General features: G+C 38.8%; 1 protein-coding gene across 3 annotated transcripts in view; it reads left to right on the top strand.

Annotated features, from left to right (window-relative positions):
* MYLK (myosin light chain kinase) overlaps positions 1 to 17,876 on the top strand; it is a 204,388-nt gene that overhangs the window by 164,054 nt on the left and 22,458 nt on the right. For all 3 annotated transcript variants that reach the window (XM_068687510.1, XM_068687511.1, XM_068687508.1), the window contains 4 exons: positions 8,073 to 8,375; positions 12,005 to 12,043; positions 12,142 to 12,235; positions 13,081 to 13,284. In XM_068687510.1, the coding sequence (XP_068543611.1) occupies positions 8,073 to 8,375; positions 12,005 to 12,043; positions 12,142 to 12,235; positions 13,081 to 13,284 (640 nt within the window). The remainder of the gene's footprint in view (positions 1 to 8,072; positions 8,376 to 12,004; positions 12,044 to 12,141; positions 12,236 to 13,080; positions 13,285 to 17,876) is intronic.

Below are 17,876 nucleotides of genomic sequence, written 5' to 3'. Positions count from 1 at the left end.
ACTCTGATGTTCACCAGGGTTTGGTGAATACTTTTTGATATCAGCAACTTTTTTTTTTTTTAAATACAGAATTAAAAACACATGTACTGCCTACCTGTGGCAGTTTGATTAACTTTATAAATCCTTTAAATTTGTGTTGTTTCTGGTGTAGTTGTAGTATTGCATAAAAAATAATAATAATAAAAAAAAAAAGATGATGGTCAGTGACCTATAAGACAGATATATATGCAGAAGAATAGGAGCAATATTATCACACCCTGAGAAGCTCAAAGATTGTTATTGTATATTTATTATGCTAAGCAGTTGTGCAAATAACTTTGTGTCCTCATGCACTGTTGAACAGCGATAAAACAAATATTTAACTATATTTAAGCACGTTGCATGCAGGCATGTAGTATAATATGAATTCATTAAGTAATACCTGCTCCTCTGCATGATATTAAAATTCTGTACTTGGTTTGTGATGGAGAGGTTGCATTCTGGGACAAATGACTTTATCATGCCTTTAGCAGAACCTCTATGAGCAGAGTCCTTCCAAGCAAAAATGAGAAACTTGAGAATTAGCTGGAGAGTAAGATCAACACTAACTCCAGTAGTCATTGAATCCAAGGTAGGATTGCTGATTGTTTATATAAAGGACTCGGTCCTGGGTCAGCAAGTGACACAGATGCATGCTACATTAGCATTACTTCTTTGCCCTTATTTTGTATTATAAGGAAATGTAGTAGCGTAATCAACAGTTAACAGTGGCGCTATCAGTATTTTTGTGAATGCCTGAGATGTCTGGCTCGGTGCTAGCTGCTCAGACTGAGTGGATCCAGCAGTGATTAGAAACTGTGTTATCCATCTGGAAAAGAAGAGAACACTTCTATGGACAACACTGCAGCTCAGAAGTGCTAACATGACTGCTTCTGAAACTTATTGAGGAGCACCAGATTATATCTTGCAGTAGCCATGTGATTCCCTGTTTACATCTAGGGTCTGAGAATGCAGTGAATTTCCTAAGAATATGTGGGTGGACTTGGCCTCTAACCTTTAGCCTTTTAAATTCCTTTGGATTGCTGAAGGACTTTTGTTACCAGTTTTCTGGTTAAAGGGCAACTAGACTGACAGTTGAGGAAGAGATGTCTTATCTTACTGTTTTTGTTTCTGTTGTTGCAGTTCAAGAGTGCTGTGACCCGCACTGTCAGTCTCCCCTCCAATGTTTGGTGGCCAAACTCTGCAGCCACATCAAAACTAACTTATCACAGCAAGATAACAATGTATAGAGGAAAAACAGCTTACATTGCCTTATCCATCAGTGCTGGCACACTGATGCAGCTTTATTCCTGGAAGGCCCATCTAGTTTCAATGTCATTTCAGCTAAGAGATATTACAGTAGAACTCTCTGCATAGATATTTTTCCTCATAGTTGCCTTCACCTTTCTTCTGGTGAAGAAAAGGAAATATCATGGCAGTATTTCTCACAACAAACTTCCTGTATTTTACCTGCTGTTAAATGCCAGGAATGTCTTACTTTCTAGAGGAATAATTCATTGTGACTCCAGTTCTGCACATGAACACAGTGTTCCTAGGACCTAAACTGACACCATCAGGGACTTGGAATCAGCTTACAGTCTCACCAGGACAAGTCCTAAAACTTACTCTGCCTTTCAGGGGACAGGTATCAGAGATCTAATTCAACTAGTTATCAAACCAGTTGCCTAACATGTAGCACATGAGTAATCTGAATAGCTTGTTGATTCAGGCACAGGAACAGATGGTTTAGGAAAAGGGCTCCTGAGAATGCATTATATATTTGTTTGTTCCATTAGGCCTGTGGCAGAAGGAGATGTTCTTGTGCTGAGGGCATATGCGTAGGAGTGGTGAGATCTGGTTTCATTCCCAGTTCCATTCTCCTGTGTGTCCTTGGGCAAGGTCATTTTACTCTTTTATGCCTCAGTTACCCCACTGGCAAAGGGGGAAAAACAGCACAAAGTGGTGCTGTGGGCCTTCGATGTTCATGAGCTATTTTACCCGCAGGTCTCAAAAATGCAGATCTTAAACAACAGTTTTATGTCAGCATTGTGGGGAGGGATCATACTTTGAGGAGGCTAGCATGAGTCTGCTGTGTGTATTAAAAGGGACGGGTGGATTTCAAACTCTGCCAGAGCTGCAGGTGTGGAAGTCCCCTGAGCTAACTAACCTTGGCCATGTTGTCCTTGGCTCCCGCTGGGGAGGCTGCTTCATTAGCAGAAAAATTCTGTTCATTTCATCTTCACTTGTGTTGTTTTGAGGGAGAGTGCATGCATTATTTTCTACTTTAATTTTATGCTAAACCTATGGTGCAGTAACACGCAGAAGGGCATTAGTGGGTGTAAAGGGGTGCAAAGGGGTAATAATCTACTTACGGCACTCCTGTCCCTTGGGGAAAAAAAAAAAAAAAAAAAAAAAGAGAGAGAGAGAGAAAAAGAAAAAAGAAAAAAAAAGCCGCAGGGCATAGTTTTCCGAACACAGCGGAGAGGTCTGCCATGACCCTAAGCCCTGTCAGCAATAATGCAGGGTTCAGTTATGGCCTTTTATGGTTTCGCTTCTCTCCTGCTGATGAATTTCAAATGAAGGCTTTGCCAGTGCTGTCGGCATGGACAGTGTTCAACTGGCTTTTGCAGCATATTAAATACCTTCTCTGGCTAAACAGCCCGTGGGATGGAATTAAATTGTTTCTTTCTGTCTGTTCTTTATCTGGCAGACAAATATCACAATAGCTAATAATAGTGTTAAACAGTAATACGATAACTGGATTTAGAAAGAAATCAAACCAATTTTGAGAACAGATATAGACAACTATTTCAGAGACGTTGCTTCAGTGCTGTCTCTCTTGCTAAAATAACTTTTTATTTTTCAGGGGTGATGGTTATATAGTTCTGTTTTCAGAGGCTTTCTACTGAAACAGCATTGCTGCTTAAAGCACTGCCAGAGCCTTGCAAGCTCTGAATGTGCAGCAAAGCCTTGGAGCCTTGCTTTGGCTCAGGCTGACCGTCCCATCAAGTAGCAGAACGATTGCTGTTTCCCTGTGCTCTGAGTTAGATAAGGAGAATGCTGCCTTTTTTGGTCTCCTGGAATGGTGCTTGTGTTCTGCAGACTCTGTAAACTGAGCAGTGCTGAGAGGCCAATAAGGTCTGCATAGCACAGTTTCAGATTTTGTGGGAGTCCTGCATGAACTGGGGTTTGCTACCTACACAGGAGAGAAAGTCCCTTATCAGGAGGAATTTGGGGTTACAGACCACTGAAAAAGGCAAGGACCTCAAGACAGATCTGTTTCATAAATAACATTGATTAAATATCGTGCGTGCTTATGCTTTACGCTTCTCAGAGTGTACAAATAAAAATTAATTAAAGGTTACTCCAGGGTGTGTATCAAAAACTGTTTACCAAAATATCTCTGAGAATTTGTCTGAGGAGGGAGTGCAGCTGAATTCAATTTGAGTAAACAAGAAGTGCATGTTTCAATCCTGGTATGGCCTTAAATGTGGCTTATACATTTCATGCGAGTCCAGCTCATGACTTTACCATCTGCCCTAATGAAAGTATGTCACAAAAAATAAACTGCAACCTGACCTCCCTGGTCTGGGGTAGCAGTAATTTATGTCTCCATTTGTTGGGAAGTACCTTCTTTCCTAATCTGTGCCAAGTTTGCTGGAGCACAAAGGGAGAAAAGCAGTCGAGTCCTCTTTCACATCACCTCCTCTCCTCTGACTCCCTGTGCTTGGTGAATAGCGGTACATGGAGCAGCTGCTGCTCCTTCCCCTGTGCCATTAGTGTCAGTGGCTTTACGCAGTCTCTGTGCTGCTGTGCAGAATAGTCCCTATGGCAGGCTGGAGGCCAAGTTAGCTGATTGCCCGTCTCCTTTGCCTGCAGCTGGGCTTTGTGAGCCACCTCATTTCTAAAGAGATTACCTATGGAGCTTTGTGCTTGAGTTCCCCTTAGCATTTAGCTGTCCAACCTGCAACTATGTTTTTAGCCTTTGCAGTTATACTATTAGGCAAATAAGGTGATCATGCATCCTAGTAAAAGAGGTATAAGTACTGCCTACTACCAAATGGGGTGGAGCTTGTAGGATTCTGGGCAAATTCAGTAGGACTTTATGGACACAGACAATTTGACCAGGACAATCTAGAATATCATAAAGCATAGCTAAATATTTATTTTGGTGTTATAGTCATTCTGTCAATTAGTCAAGACTGAAATACCCTGGTTTTGTATAGATAAGACATCTTATGGTAGAGAACATATATGTTTTCTTTTGCTGCATCCAGTAGCGAAGCTGAAATTAGAGACTGACATTGAAAATGAATTGTTCCCCCTACCATTATAGTCCTATGGAAATGTTCACCAGGAGCAGTGTATATTGGAATGCACTCACTTCCTTGTAGATCATATTTTGGCTTGTGGCTATGGTTTGGTATGGGACAGCAAGAACAAAATTGTGGTCCAGTGAAGCTATGTAAAATCCTTGCAATATATGCCTAAGTGTGAAGTACGTGATTGTAAAAGACTGCACATGATATACAACTGAAGATGGGCAGCTCAAGGACGTGAATGATATGCTAAACACTAAAACAGAAGGACAAAATAGAGAACTGTGCTGTAACTTCCGCACCCCTCCTCAACCCACTGGATATTTTTATTGGAAGCAGTTAATTGTGCTGATAGAGATTTCATATTCCAGAAGGGAATGTAGTTTGGCAAGATGTCCTAGCTTTCAATACAGACAGATGAATAAAGGGTAACCTTTAAAATCCCCATGGAATAAACTATTGAGAAACAAAACAGACACATGGAGAGACCATCTGTAAATTCTCTGAATGTGCAGAGCTGTAAAATACCATCCAGTCTGATATCAAATAATTTCTAAGCGTGGTAAAATGCTATATACACATCTGTCATATGAAGAAAGAGCAAAGATTAAGCTTTCTTTCTTGTTTATGATCTTCCATAGCAGCTACTACCCCAGTATTTATACATTGAGCAGATCTGTAAGCAGCAGCACTTGGTAGGCTTCATACAAAAATGTGCATATTTCATATTTCTGGCTTGAGCAAGTCAGGGTTGCAGGGTTGCAGATTCACTTATTTTCTACTGAAAAAAAAAAAAAAAAAAGTAGAAATATTCTCAAGACTTGCAGATATTAGACTAAAGTCATGTAGCATTTTCTTGACAGCTAATCAGCTAATGTACCATTGGCTGTGAATGTTTTCTCTCTAGTGAGCACATACCTTAAAAGCCTTGCTTTATGTAAGCTATGCTGGTCTAAAGGGTTGCCATTATCCAGGTGAGTCACGGAAAGTTTAGGCAACTGTTAAAGCATGCCCAGAGTTTCATTTGGAAAGAGCAGAGTGCTTAAAGTCAGCAAAGAAGTCACTGTATTCTCATGTCCCGCTGTGCTCTGCAAAGACTGAAGCATGAGTTCTTTTCTCCTTCACATTAAAATTCAGTGTATAGCTCTAGTCAGAAGCTGTCGGATGTATGCATTTCTATAACCTCACCTTCCCTCTGAAATGAGGGTTTTAGTATTACAGCAAGCTACTTTTTCTTTTTTTAAAATAAACCCATAGCGCCCACATTTAGCTGTGTGCATGGCAGATGTCAGAGAATCTGGACTAGTTTGGCAAATCTGAACAGATGCCTCTGGAGTGTGATAGACTACTGGCTTAGCTTTTTCTTCAAAGTATTTTCCCCTTGCTATCAGCAACTGCTCTTTTCTGTTTGGATTTAGGATAAGTCAGCTGTTACTTGTCCAAGTGCTTATATGTGCATCCTGAGATGATGCAATGATGATTATATAGGAGGAAAGTATGACACACAGCTAAATATTCTTCTGAACAGATTGAAGAGGACAGAGGCAATATCATTCCCCATGAGGCCTCAATGCATAATAATTTGTAGTGAAAAGAAGTTGGCTGTCATTGCTACTTGACTGAAAACATATAACGCATGTGTGCATGTAAATGGTTCCCTGGAGCCTGGTGCAGTATTGCACAAGGGTGGTGAAATTGTGAGTGATGTGAGCACTGACCTCTCACTTCTTGCCACCCCAAGGAGTCTGGGGCAGGACTACTGCTCTTCAGGCACCAGGAGCCTGAGATTATATTCTTATCTTTGCTATAATCTTTCTTTTTAATCTTGGACCTCTTTTTAATCTTTAAATTTAATTTAAATTTAAATTTCTCTTTTTAAATTTATCTGTTATTCAGTCCATGATACCTAAACTACAAATTTATGCTTGTTAGTAGTCCCTTTTATTTTGCCAGAGAATGAGACCGGTAAAAAGTGACAATTAGGAAGGGCACTAAGCCATTTCAGAGGTTAAGGACACCTATTTTGTTTAACAAAAGATGTACAGTATAATGATGACTCCTAGTGGAATGGAGTTTTAAGTGTTGCCAAATTGAATGCAGATAAACCCACGCTCTGGCAGCCTATCTCTTCTGCCTGGGCATTCTCACATTGAAGGCAGCAACAAACCCTTGGTGCTCATCTCTCTTCCTCACTCCCAGTCTTTTCCCTCATACTTAAAAGTTCTATTCATACAACTCCTAACATGTTTAAGTTGGGGAGGAGGTGGATATTCAATGACAAGTGCAAATGAGTTTTCTCAGAGAAATCATTGGTCATTTTCTGTAGAAAGAGATGGCACAGTTCCAGATGGTGAGCAGTCTTGATCCTACCCCACTTTCCCCCTTTATGACTAAAACCACGACAGTCAGAAGAAGAGGTCTCTCTGTCCAAGAACTAAAGTTGGGCTTCTGGCAAACTGTGGCCACTTCTGTCTGCTAAGTAGTTTTCCAAGGGATGATAATTTCAGTCTGGAGAGACAACTCATACAGTAAGGCTTTGATCAAAGTCCATAGCAGTTTTCACCAACTTTTAGATGTTTTTATTGCTCAAAAAGTTGCCAAACCAGCCAAAACTACAGCCACTCTGCCTTTCTTAAGGAAAAAGTGATAACATCCATTATCAGTTTTAACCAGCAAAAGGGGACAGAATTTTATCAGTCAGCGTCTATTGCAACTGCTGTAGTATCTCACACTTGCTATCCCTTTATTTTCATCTTCTCTTATTTTATTCCATCCTGTGCTTTCTCATTCAGCCTTTGACCACTAGTTCACCCAGATCAACATCATCATTATTTTGTAGGTTTTTCTAGATTAATTCTGAGAGGATTATTCCCAGGGAAGACATTTAGTTCACTTTAAAGTCTTTAAAAGCGCTTAACTTCATAATTCTTTTTTTAATCACTTATTTTTTTAGAAGTCAGCATTCTTCTGTCTTAGAAGGACATTCATTTCAGTAACTAGTCAATGATTAAACTTAATTTTGAAAAAGTGATATAACTTCAAGGCTTCTGTATTGTGTCAGACATTCGTATAGTTGGTTGCTCATCTACACACCAGGTTCTGATGATACTGGCTCATTTTTATTTATTTATTTATTTTTTAACAAAAAGTGCACCAGGCTTCCAAAATCTGCTCATATAAAACTCAAGATCTGTGTTTCTATGTCAACAATCTGGTTAGGATGGCTCTGATACCCAGGTATAGTTGGATAAGTGGTGCATAGAGGCTATGAAATGTTAACAGGGGCCTTGAATTATGGAAGCAGCTGAAGGGAGCTGGGGGAATAGTGTCACAGCTATGATGACTGTCAGAGGGTAACCCTCCAAGGAAGTTCATCAAGGAGAGGTTTGCACTACTATGGGAGATTTGATTTCAGTACTTGCCAGCATAGTTGTGACTGGTTTTAGTCTCAGTGGTTTCTGTAACGATAGCTGTGAAGGGCATTAGGCTTCAGAACAGCTTAGCAGGATGTCCAAACACTGAACAGCCCATGCTGAGGCCCATGTGGGATTGGCATCTGTGTTTGCTAATTCAGGTATGTCTGCAGCTGTTTTCTTACTCCACTACAAACCTGTGAAGCAGAGCAATAGCATGGAAGGAAAATGGTTGTTAGCTAGGGCCAGTAATACCTTAACAGAAGTCCTACCTCTTACGCTCCCGATTTCATCTAGTGTGCTTTGCATCTGTTTTTTGCAGATAAACCAGACCCACCTGCTGGAACACCTTGTGCATCAGACATCCGGAGTTCCTCCCTCACTCTTTCATGGTATGGCTCCTCTTACGATGGTGGAAGTGCAGTGCAGTCCTACACCGTGGAGATCTGGAACTCAGTGGATAACAAATGGACAGACCTCACTACCTGCCGCAGCACGTCATTCAATGTGCAGGACCTGCAGGCTGACCGGGAGTACAAATTCCGCGTGCGAGCTGCTAATGTGTATGGCATCAGCGAGCCCAGTCAAGAATCCGAGCTGGTCAAAGTTGGAGAGAAACAAGAAGGTTAGTTTTTAAGAGAAACATCAAGTTTTAATTAAATCATAACATAAGTTTCCCAGTAGGGTCAGGCAGCTTTACCACACTCCTTCACATGTGCTTCTGTGCAATGAATGCTTCAGCTGGCTGTAAGCACACTTAAGTCCCTTTGTAGCTTCATGTGGGTGTCTGTGCTTATGTTTTGCATGCATCAGTTGTGGAAACATGGCTTCAGGAATCCCTAAAACCCACCTTGTGAAAGCAACCTGTAACTTGACTTCTGGCTTGCTCTGTGCATGCTGACTGGCTGTCATTCAGCACACAGGTAAAGGGAGATAAAACATTTAACACATAAGTTACCCATTCAGACCTTGCCCAACTGGGAAATTATGTTTGGTGGCTTACCTGAAACATACTGAGGAATTCATTACAGTTTATACTGGACACACTATGGAAAAACAAGCCAAAAAACACTATCCCAAATTTGCTTTTGGAAAAAGCAAACGAGCTTGCTGCCAGCCAAGCACTGAATACACAGCAGAAACTTAATTAGCCTCTCAGACCTGGATATGATTTCTGTGCTTCAAATCCCAGCACGGTAAACCACCTCAGTCCTGTTGCCCCTAATACACTTGATCTTGTGAATTTGTGACTTTTATCCTGCTTAGCATGTTGGGTTTGCAGCATTGTGTGGATGCTAGAAATATTTTTTTAGAGTTTTTGATTCCAGTTGCAACTCATGTAAAATACTTCTCAGTATGTTTTTCCTCCTGTTGTCTACTTAACATCTTCTCAAATAGGCTAATGGGAAGAGTTGGAACATTTTAGAAATTATTGTAAATCGTTACAAATGTTTTAAACACACACACAAAATCAACATTATTTTTTTTAAATGTATTTTGAATGCAGACTTTTGTGCACATCCACATCTACCTACTGTGCAAGGATCACTTTGATATTCCTACCACACTGAGAACCCCAGAACCAAATTTTCAGCACCAAAATTATGTATTTTGCTATGTTTCCTGTCTCTGGAGAGTGGACTGTGTGTTGTGTCTCTCCCTCCTTATCTTTATATGCAGAGCTTTAGAGTTTTAAATGTTTCACATAGTCCTTGTGATGTTATCTTTCATTGCCATAGCAAGACAAAATGCTAGCAAAGTGGTGCAGCATCACAAAGCTGTGTAAGCTTCTCAACAGTCATTTCCCAGCAAAAGGGAATCATACTCCAAGTGTTTTAAATATTTAGAAACTGTAAATCAAAATGCAACTTGTCTTCAAGGGGGGGAAAATAACGTTAAGAGTAGCAATAAAATTTAAAGAAAGCTAGACGGGATTGGCTTTTCGTAATAGAATTCCCTGTGTTTGAATGCCCTCTTTCTTTAGTTGCAGGATGAACACCTTCTAGAGCTGGGCACCTGACCTGTTCCTAGATTTGCTTTTCCTAGGGCAAGTGCTACTTGTACTGGACTAAAGCAAACAAGCTATTTTTCTTTTTAAGTCTGACAGTTTTCTTACATAGATTTAATACAAAGAGTCTATAGAAAAAATCAATCATTGTGATACAAATTTTGACAATCAGAAAGTTTCTTTGGGTGAAAAGAAAATGCATTTTGTTTGCAGGAGAGTGGGTTGTCTTTGTGCTCTCATTTCCAGGACTTCTAGCTTTCTGTTCTTAATACTGCAGCTAGAGTGAAGAAAGGGCAAGTCATATAAAGTGTGATTTTTCAAGTGTGTGAGTGTAGCTGGTGCCTTAATTGAAGACAGTGGAAAATGCATGTGTTCAGCACTTCTGAAAGTCAGGACATTAAACTGTCATCTATGTAAACACTTAGCTGAGTAGCGGGGGATTTTCCATTACTGCCAGGAAGAGTGATTACTGATTTTCTTACTGAGGTGGCCGTTACATATCAGCAATCTCAATCTCAATAAAATTCTAGCAGAGAAAGGCAAGGGTAACTTTTCAATGTGAATTTCTAAAAAACAGCTACTAAAACAAGGTAGTAAATCACAACAAATTAAAGAAGACATTGCCATGTTTGAGGAAATCTTTTTACCATTAATGCACTTCTGAGAAAGGTTTTAGCACAGCTATGCAGAGCTTACAGGGCTGAGATATATTCTATTTATTTAATTTAGGCTTCCAGTTATGAACCAAAATGTTTCGAGTTCATGTCTTCAGTATAGTGTCGCTGCAGAACAGGGAACTGACTTCTTTGTCTGTCTAATCGCCGTTTGGCAGACCTTAACTACTGGCAGCGTGGCTAGGATCAGCTCCCTTAGGCAGCCCTTAAAAGGGGAGGAAAATGTGATGTGCTCCCTGCAAGTGTGGTTTCTAGCTGAGGAAGATCTGAGGACAGCTACGCCTGCATGGGGAGGGCTTGCTTCCCTCCCTGCTCTTCTGGTAAATGACTGCAAAGCAGCGAGTCTCTTCTGGGACATACAAGGGTTGCAAATCCTGCAGAAAGAGAGGAGGACTTTAGTAACAGATTACATTTACTTGATTGGCTTTGCTACCAGAATGCATATGCAGGGTTATGTCTTGAATATGAAAAGGTGATGCCTGCATCAGATCAGTTCTCTGCGCTCCCTTCACTCTTCTTTCTATTGTTTTATTGTCCACTACTGCACTTAACTCTATACTCTAAGGCAAATAATGGTGTCCAGAGTAATGTGTCAGTGTTTGATAACATGAATTGGTTGACAGAGTGGGGATAAATCATTTGATTAGGCTTGCACTCCATGATGACAAAGTACAGCTTTGGCAGCTACAGGGAAAATTGTAGAGGTCCCCGTGAAACTGCCTTTGCAGTTGCTCAAATTACTGGCCATAGCCAGAGGTCTTAGGAGCAAGTCCAAACAGTGTAAGTAATATATAGTGACATTCCAGCTACCACCCCTTTGCCTCATACCTGCATGCAACGTAGGGAATAACACACAAACTGGTGCTACAAACAGTTCATTCACGTGAGAATAAAAAATTAAAATCAGAACACTCAGGACAGCTTCCACTGTCTTATGTCATGGGGCTTGCTTACACCTCTGCATGCCTTTGAATATTCCTGCAGAACTGAGTCTCCGTTTGGACATCCTTGCTTTCAAAGTTCAGCCATGCTCAGAAAGGTGTACACTCTCCAAATTTTCTAGTCATCTTGAGTCTGAAAAATGTGTCTCTATGCTTTGCAGGAAATCTTTTCATCTCTGAGCATGCTTTACTTTTAGGTTTGCAATAGCAAAAATGCATCAAAAAGCCAGAAAAGGATATGTCATTGAACCAGAAGTGGAGCTATTTATTTTAATATTTTTAATTTATTTTCTATTCCATTAAGATATTCCTAAAGCAATTTATTAGATGATTTTGAATTGATTCAGTATGCTCATGTTACTACTAGGGAGGTAAAATAGCCAAGCACTGCAAGACACGTGAATTAGATTTATCAAGAAATGGTGACTGGAGTTTGACTATGTAGTTATTAGACATGAAAAAGTGGTGAAGAGATTTTAATTGTGGAGTTAATACACAAAATCCCTGACTGGTTTTGCTGCTTAGCCATAAGGATCTACCAGTTACCCATGTTACTGTGAATAATTTGACTGCTTTATGGGAGTACAATATCCTATTTAATGCATTATTCATGTCTTTATTTTCTATACAGAAGAACTTAAAGAGGAGGAAGCAGAGCTATCTGATGATGGTAAGAATTTCATATTTTAATCAGGAAAAACTAAAAGCTGTGTTTTTTTTTCATGTTCTATGGAGGTTTTAATCATGCTCCTCACTCCTTATTTGTAGAAGGGAAAGAAACAGAGATTGAATATCGGACAGTTACTATCAACACTGAACAAAAAGTTTCAGATGTCTATAATATTGAAGAAAGACTGGGATCGTAAGTACTATATTGTGCTTTTAAAGACGCGTTGCTTTCCAGGCTACTAGGAAATTACAAGACTAGAAAAAAAAAATAAAGAAAGAAAGAAAAAAGAGGAACACTGCGCACTTGCATTTCCATTATATCCATTAGTGGTTACAAGATTATCCTGCCCACAGGCTAAAATCTCTGTTGACAGTGGCTATAATCCCAAGAGCATTAATAGTATTGCTCAGAGAAGGTCAGCGATTAGCCTGGCTGTTTCTCACTGCTCAAACTCGTGGTTGTGTGAATTGCATGCCATGATAATCTTTGAGCAATTTGTGCTGCTAGTGGTGCTGAAGGGCAGAGGATCATGTACAGTTCTCTTAACAGAGCTGGCATATATCCTTCTGCTGGATAAGTGTGTCATAGAGGTGCAATTGTACATATACAGTGAAGTGAATTGAAAGTATTGAAGACTATCATTCAGGTTCTGATTTCATCTACATCTAAATCTGACATTTCACCTCAAACTTGAGATGTTTCCTACCTTCTGCTTCTGCATAGGTGTATGGCCTATGGAAAACCGTATGCAGTCAAACTTGAGTCGCATGAATTAAAGACCGCTATGTGTTCTTTTTTTGAACCCTGTTGTATAAAAGATGTTAATTGTAAAATTGGGGTCATCAATAATAAATATGGTAGTCATCAAAATTGCTTGCAGATTACTCTTCACAAAATCAGTGCAGAACAGTACTCGATATGATGATTTTTTAATTTCAGATAGGTGTGGTTGCACTGGCATATTTAGTAAAATTTTGCTAGTCTTTGTGGACCGTGCATTGTAAAAACATTTTATGGAAATAGATGTATGTTTTCAGGGGCAAATTTGGACAAGTCTTTAGGCTTGTTGAAAAGAAGAATGGAAAAGTGTGGGCAGGAAAATTTTTCAAAGCATATTCTGCAAAAGAAAAAGAAAACATAAGGGATGAAATCAGCATCATGAACTGTCTACATCATCCAAAACTCGTCCAATGTGTAGATGCCTTTGAAGAAAAAGCCAACATCGTTATGGTCTTGGAAATGTAAGTATAAAACAAATCACGCTAACAAACCTAATAAAGTTGGAAATAATTGTGCATACAAAAGTAGCAACTTACCTAGATATGGGTGACTGACAGACACTTCAGAGTCTGCAGGGTTTCACACCTTGTAAGTTTTTCCAGTCATTCATCCAAGCTGTTTAAACTGTGCAAGTAAATCTGTGATGTCTTTCTTTAAAATCAGTGTCAATGTGTTGCAGACTTCATTATTTCATTTGGTTTTTAATCTAGTAAGTGTGGTGCTTTTCTGCAGCTCACTCTTCTATTGCCAATTTGGGAGGGGAGGAAAAAAAGTTAGTTGTAATTTGGCTTGTTTTTAGAACCAAAAAAGTGCTTAAGGAGGACAAAAAACATTTTTCTTTAAGAAGTTCTAAACAGATATTGAATAAGCTTGTGTCAAATTTCACCTAAACACTAACCAGTTATCTCTTGCAAAGAACTGAATATGGATGAATAACAGACTGTAGAGAAGAAAGATATACTTGCAAATGCAAACCTTAAAGCTATATTACAACAAAATAGTTGAATTTCTATGAAAAAAGCACCCAGGGAAATTTATAGTATCCAAGAGGTATTGGCAACACTTTGTTCACATCAAGGGCAATATCCAGTTTTTATATTTTTAAGAGACCTTAAAAAGGGATTAGTCTGATGAGTTTTTCCTGCAACAACATAAATGCTCTGATTGTAAAACACTTATTTTTAGTAGTGGAAATCCATCTAAGAAATATTCACAGGTCAGCACAGTGAATGCTCCAAATCTAGATCAGGAGATGCAGAAAGATGGTTTACGTTGTAACCCATTTGTATTTTTGTTTTCCAAATTTGTATTTCAAAATTGTATTTTTTTTTCCATATTCGTATTTTTTGTTTAAAAAAAAAAAATCTAGTTAAACATGACTTGATCTGCCCTTAATATCAAGCCAGATTCTGTGTCAAGGTCCAGGTGTCACAGTTGTAGAAGGGGATTTCTCATCTCCCTAAAAGTCATTACACTCTTTATCACAAGATTTACAATTGAGTAAAGCTGGATTTGAAGACAGCCTAGGTTGCTTTCATGTACTTGCTGAGTAAGATAGCAATACCTATCTTCACCTCACAAAAACTGCTTTGGGCTATTAACTCCACACCACTGTGGGAAGGAGAAGAAAAGCACTTTAAGCAGTGCTATAAAGCATCTCACGGGGCTGGAACTTAGGCATTGAAGATAGATTTTTTTTTTTTTTCTTCAGAAAAAGAGAAAGTTGAGAGCATGTTCATAAACTAAAATTCATTATAAGAAAAGTATCTGCACACTGAGGAGTGGAAAGTAGTGGTCAGACTTCAGAAACACTAAGAATGAGCGTGCATGACCAACGTGATGTTTGCATCATGCATAATGCACCTGCTTAGTGTGAATCCCATACTTGTGGCAGTAGCAGCTGGAAAGAAAAGGAAATCCTGATCTGTGCTGATGTGGTTTCCCAAAAAGTTACATCAGCCACTGTGCTGCTGCCACATCTAGACAGCTGCACTTTCATGCACTGTCTGCTGCAAGGAGAAGCTGTTTTTTTCTGGCTGGAACTGCTGAACGAGAAATAGGTTGTTAAGAGCCAAAGAGACTTTATCTATTATCTTGCTTTCTTGGCATTTGCCTAGATTATGTGAAAGCTGCTATTGCACTGGCATATTTCAGAGACTGAAATGCCGTTATACAACCTTGGTACTTACATGCAAGGCGGTGCTTTTATTTTTAGATTCAGAAGTTGAACGAGCTGATGATGGTAAGGGAAGGGAGCCCTACTTAGCTTGGAATTGAAAGCTGGCAGACCTAATGGAAAACAAGGAAATGTATAAAGATGTTTGAATATCATAGGGCTTTACACTCCATTAGTTCCCCTCTGCAAACAAAGGGTGTTTATTAAAAATATATATACACAAAAATACAAACAAACTTAAAGTAGTTTTGCTAACCAGTCTAATTAGGATGTGATTTTGGTGGCTACACTGGGTTTTGAAACCCCACATGGAAATTTCCATAGCTTTAAGAGCCATAGGAGGGGGAGCAGGCAGGCAATAGCCATCAGTCCCTGCTCTGGAGCAGGTCTGGGCAGTGAGATGCTTCTGTGACACCTTCATGTCAGATGGTTTGGTGGCCTCTGCACTGTCACTGTCCCCAGGTGACAGTCACAGCACGGCAACTGCACCAGTATTGTTTAGAAAGGCTCCAATGGATCATTTCTGTTTTAACTATTAAGCTAATATTTCTTTGCATGTCAGGGAAGTTGTGGCAAGTACTTTCAAAAATTCTTCGTATCGAAGCTATTCTTTTTATTCCTACCAGAGTCTAAATAAGCAGATTTCAAATAAATCAAGCTCATCTGCCATTAGTCCTCTGCTAAACTAGATGTTAGCAATGACTGGAATTTAGCAGCTACTCAGAGTGGAGCTTTTGACAAGGAGCACCTTTGGATTTTTCTTCCTGATATTAATCCTGAATTTTTCATTTTAATTTTATTCCTATGTCTTTCTTACAAGCTTTTAAACTTTGCCCAGCAATTCCTCTCTCGTTTTACAATTTGTCATGCCACTATTTTGCATTGTTTGATTTTATATGTAATAAATTTAGTTGTTTTTGTTTGTTTGTTTGTTTGTTTTTCTGGTCATTCATTTTAAATTAAATGCAATAGTGATTCAATCATTTGATGTGCTCTTCCCTAAAAACCTTCTTATCTACTACCATTTGTTAGAAGTCGGGGCAAATCTCAGGCATTTCCTTTGCAGACATAATACAAGATCTGTTCCAAAATAAGCATCTCAGTGGAAAAGGAGCTTAAAAAACAGTAGCACATTGTGAACAGTATTCAGCATTGGCAGCTAGTGCTTTAAAGTACATTGTTACATATTTCAGATAGTCAGTTTATTTTGACACAGATAAGAAAATTATTGTGTTGAAAATTAAGATTATTAAAGCAAAATTGCAGCAGTCAACTCTGCATGTCTCCATTTATTTGTTATGATTTAAGTTGACACACGTCTCTAAGGTTTTGGTTTTGTTTCAAAGGAAGATTTATCAAAATGCAGGGAGTATTTGCTTGGGCATCCCCAAGGTAGCGTTTTCTCACTGTTCTTCCATGACCAAAATATTAAAATCAAATACCTTAAGTGTGTATTCTCTGACTCTATAGAGAAGAATATTTCCCTCACATTAACCTGATTAGACGTTGGATTCTGAGACAGCTGTGACTGTGTGAGGAAAGCCTGCAGAAGCAGGTCCTCCTGTGTGTATGCAGGACCAAATCTGCATTGATTCAGTTCAGCTTCCTAGCCTGTGAAAAATTAACCTGGATTTCACTCAGGATATAAATGGAAAAAATTGCATTCTATAAATGCAATTGCTGTTTAATGATGTTTCCAGAGTGTCTGGTGGTCCTAAGGTAAAAACAGCATGCAGATGCATTAGCAGTAAAACATTTCAAAATTGTATGCTAAAAAGTTGTGCTTGAGGCAATCGTACAATTTCTGGAAAACTTTCTCTTTAAGGATCTAAAAAATATGTTAGTTTTCTGTTAAAAATTCATCCATGTTAACAATCAAAAAGGAATCCATGCTTTTTAGTATCAGGATGATTATCATTTGGAATTGCAGAGTGCTCTGGTTATAAATATTTTTCATATAGATGTTTTCATAAATGCATCCATACAAGTTAATGTCTTACTGCAGTAACAAAATACTTGATCCCAGACTCATCAGAGCTGTTTTTTCAATATCTATCCCCATATTATTGGCGTTATGTTACAAATGTGCTCTAATCCAATGCAACTTCTGAATGTGTCAAGAGTGTGCTGTTCTATTTCTGTGTTAACAGGAAACTGCAGTAGCATCTGTGATTATATATTTTCTGAAAACATATAATGCTAAAGCAACAGATGTGCCCAGAACTCCAGATGTTTCAATTTCAGTATAGGATATGAGGGGTATAATCATGTATCTGACAACTTGCAAACATTGCAAGGCCATTTTTTACTTGCGTGTTTTCTTACTGTAACTAAAATTACATTTGGCAATAAGTATGAATGCTGCAAAATGTTAAGCCATATAAAGACCATGAAACGTTTCAATTAGAGCAGATTTCTAATAGCAAATCTGCTCTGCACACCCCTTGCTCCCTTCAGTATCGGTCATTCATCTGCTGCATGCAAAAACATAGTTCCCATCTTTGGACATGAACAGATGAAACAGTTGGTGATTACTCAGAATTAAAATAAATAAATAAAATAAATAAAATACAGCAACAAAGAAAAAAATGCATTTTGTTTTATTAAATCTATGTGAACTGTCCCACTTTAGTTCCACAAAGAGTCTGATGCAGGAGATTCTACCCGTGAAAGACCACTTATTTCACATCTTAAATGAGAATAAAAATGGAATTGACCTACAAGGAGTGTGGTGATGGTTCAGCTAAAAATACAAGCAATGAAAGAGTTGTGGATTATATTGCCCTGCCATAGCTAAGGGGGAAATTCCCACTGAGCTCACTTGGGTCAGAAATTTATCCTTTGAGCTTTACATTCCAACTAAACATATCATTCGAA

The sequence above is a fragment of the Anas acuta genome, chromosome 6, assembly GCF_963932015.1.
Source record: "Anas acuta chromosome 6, bAnaAcu1.1, whole genome shotgun sequence".
Taxonomy (NCBI): Eukaryota; Metazoa; Chordata; class Aves; order Anseriformes; family Anatidae; genus Anas; species Anas acuta.
This window is presented reverse-complemented; position numbering and strand designations above follow the sequence as displayed.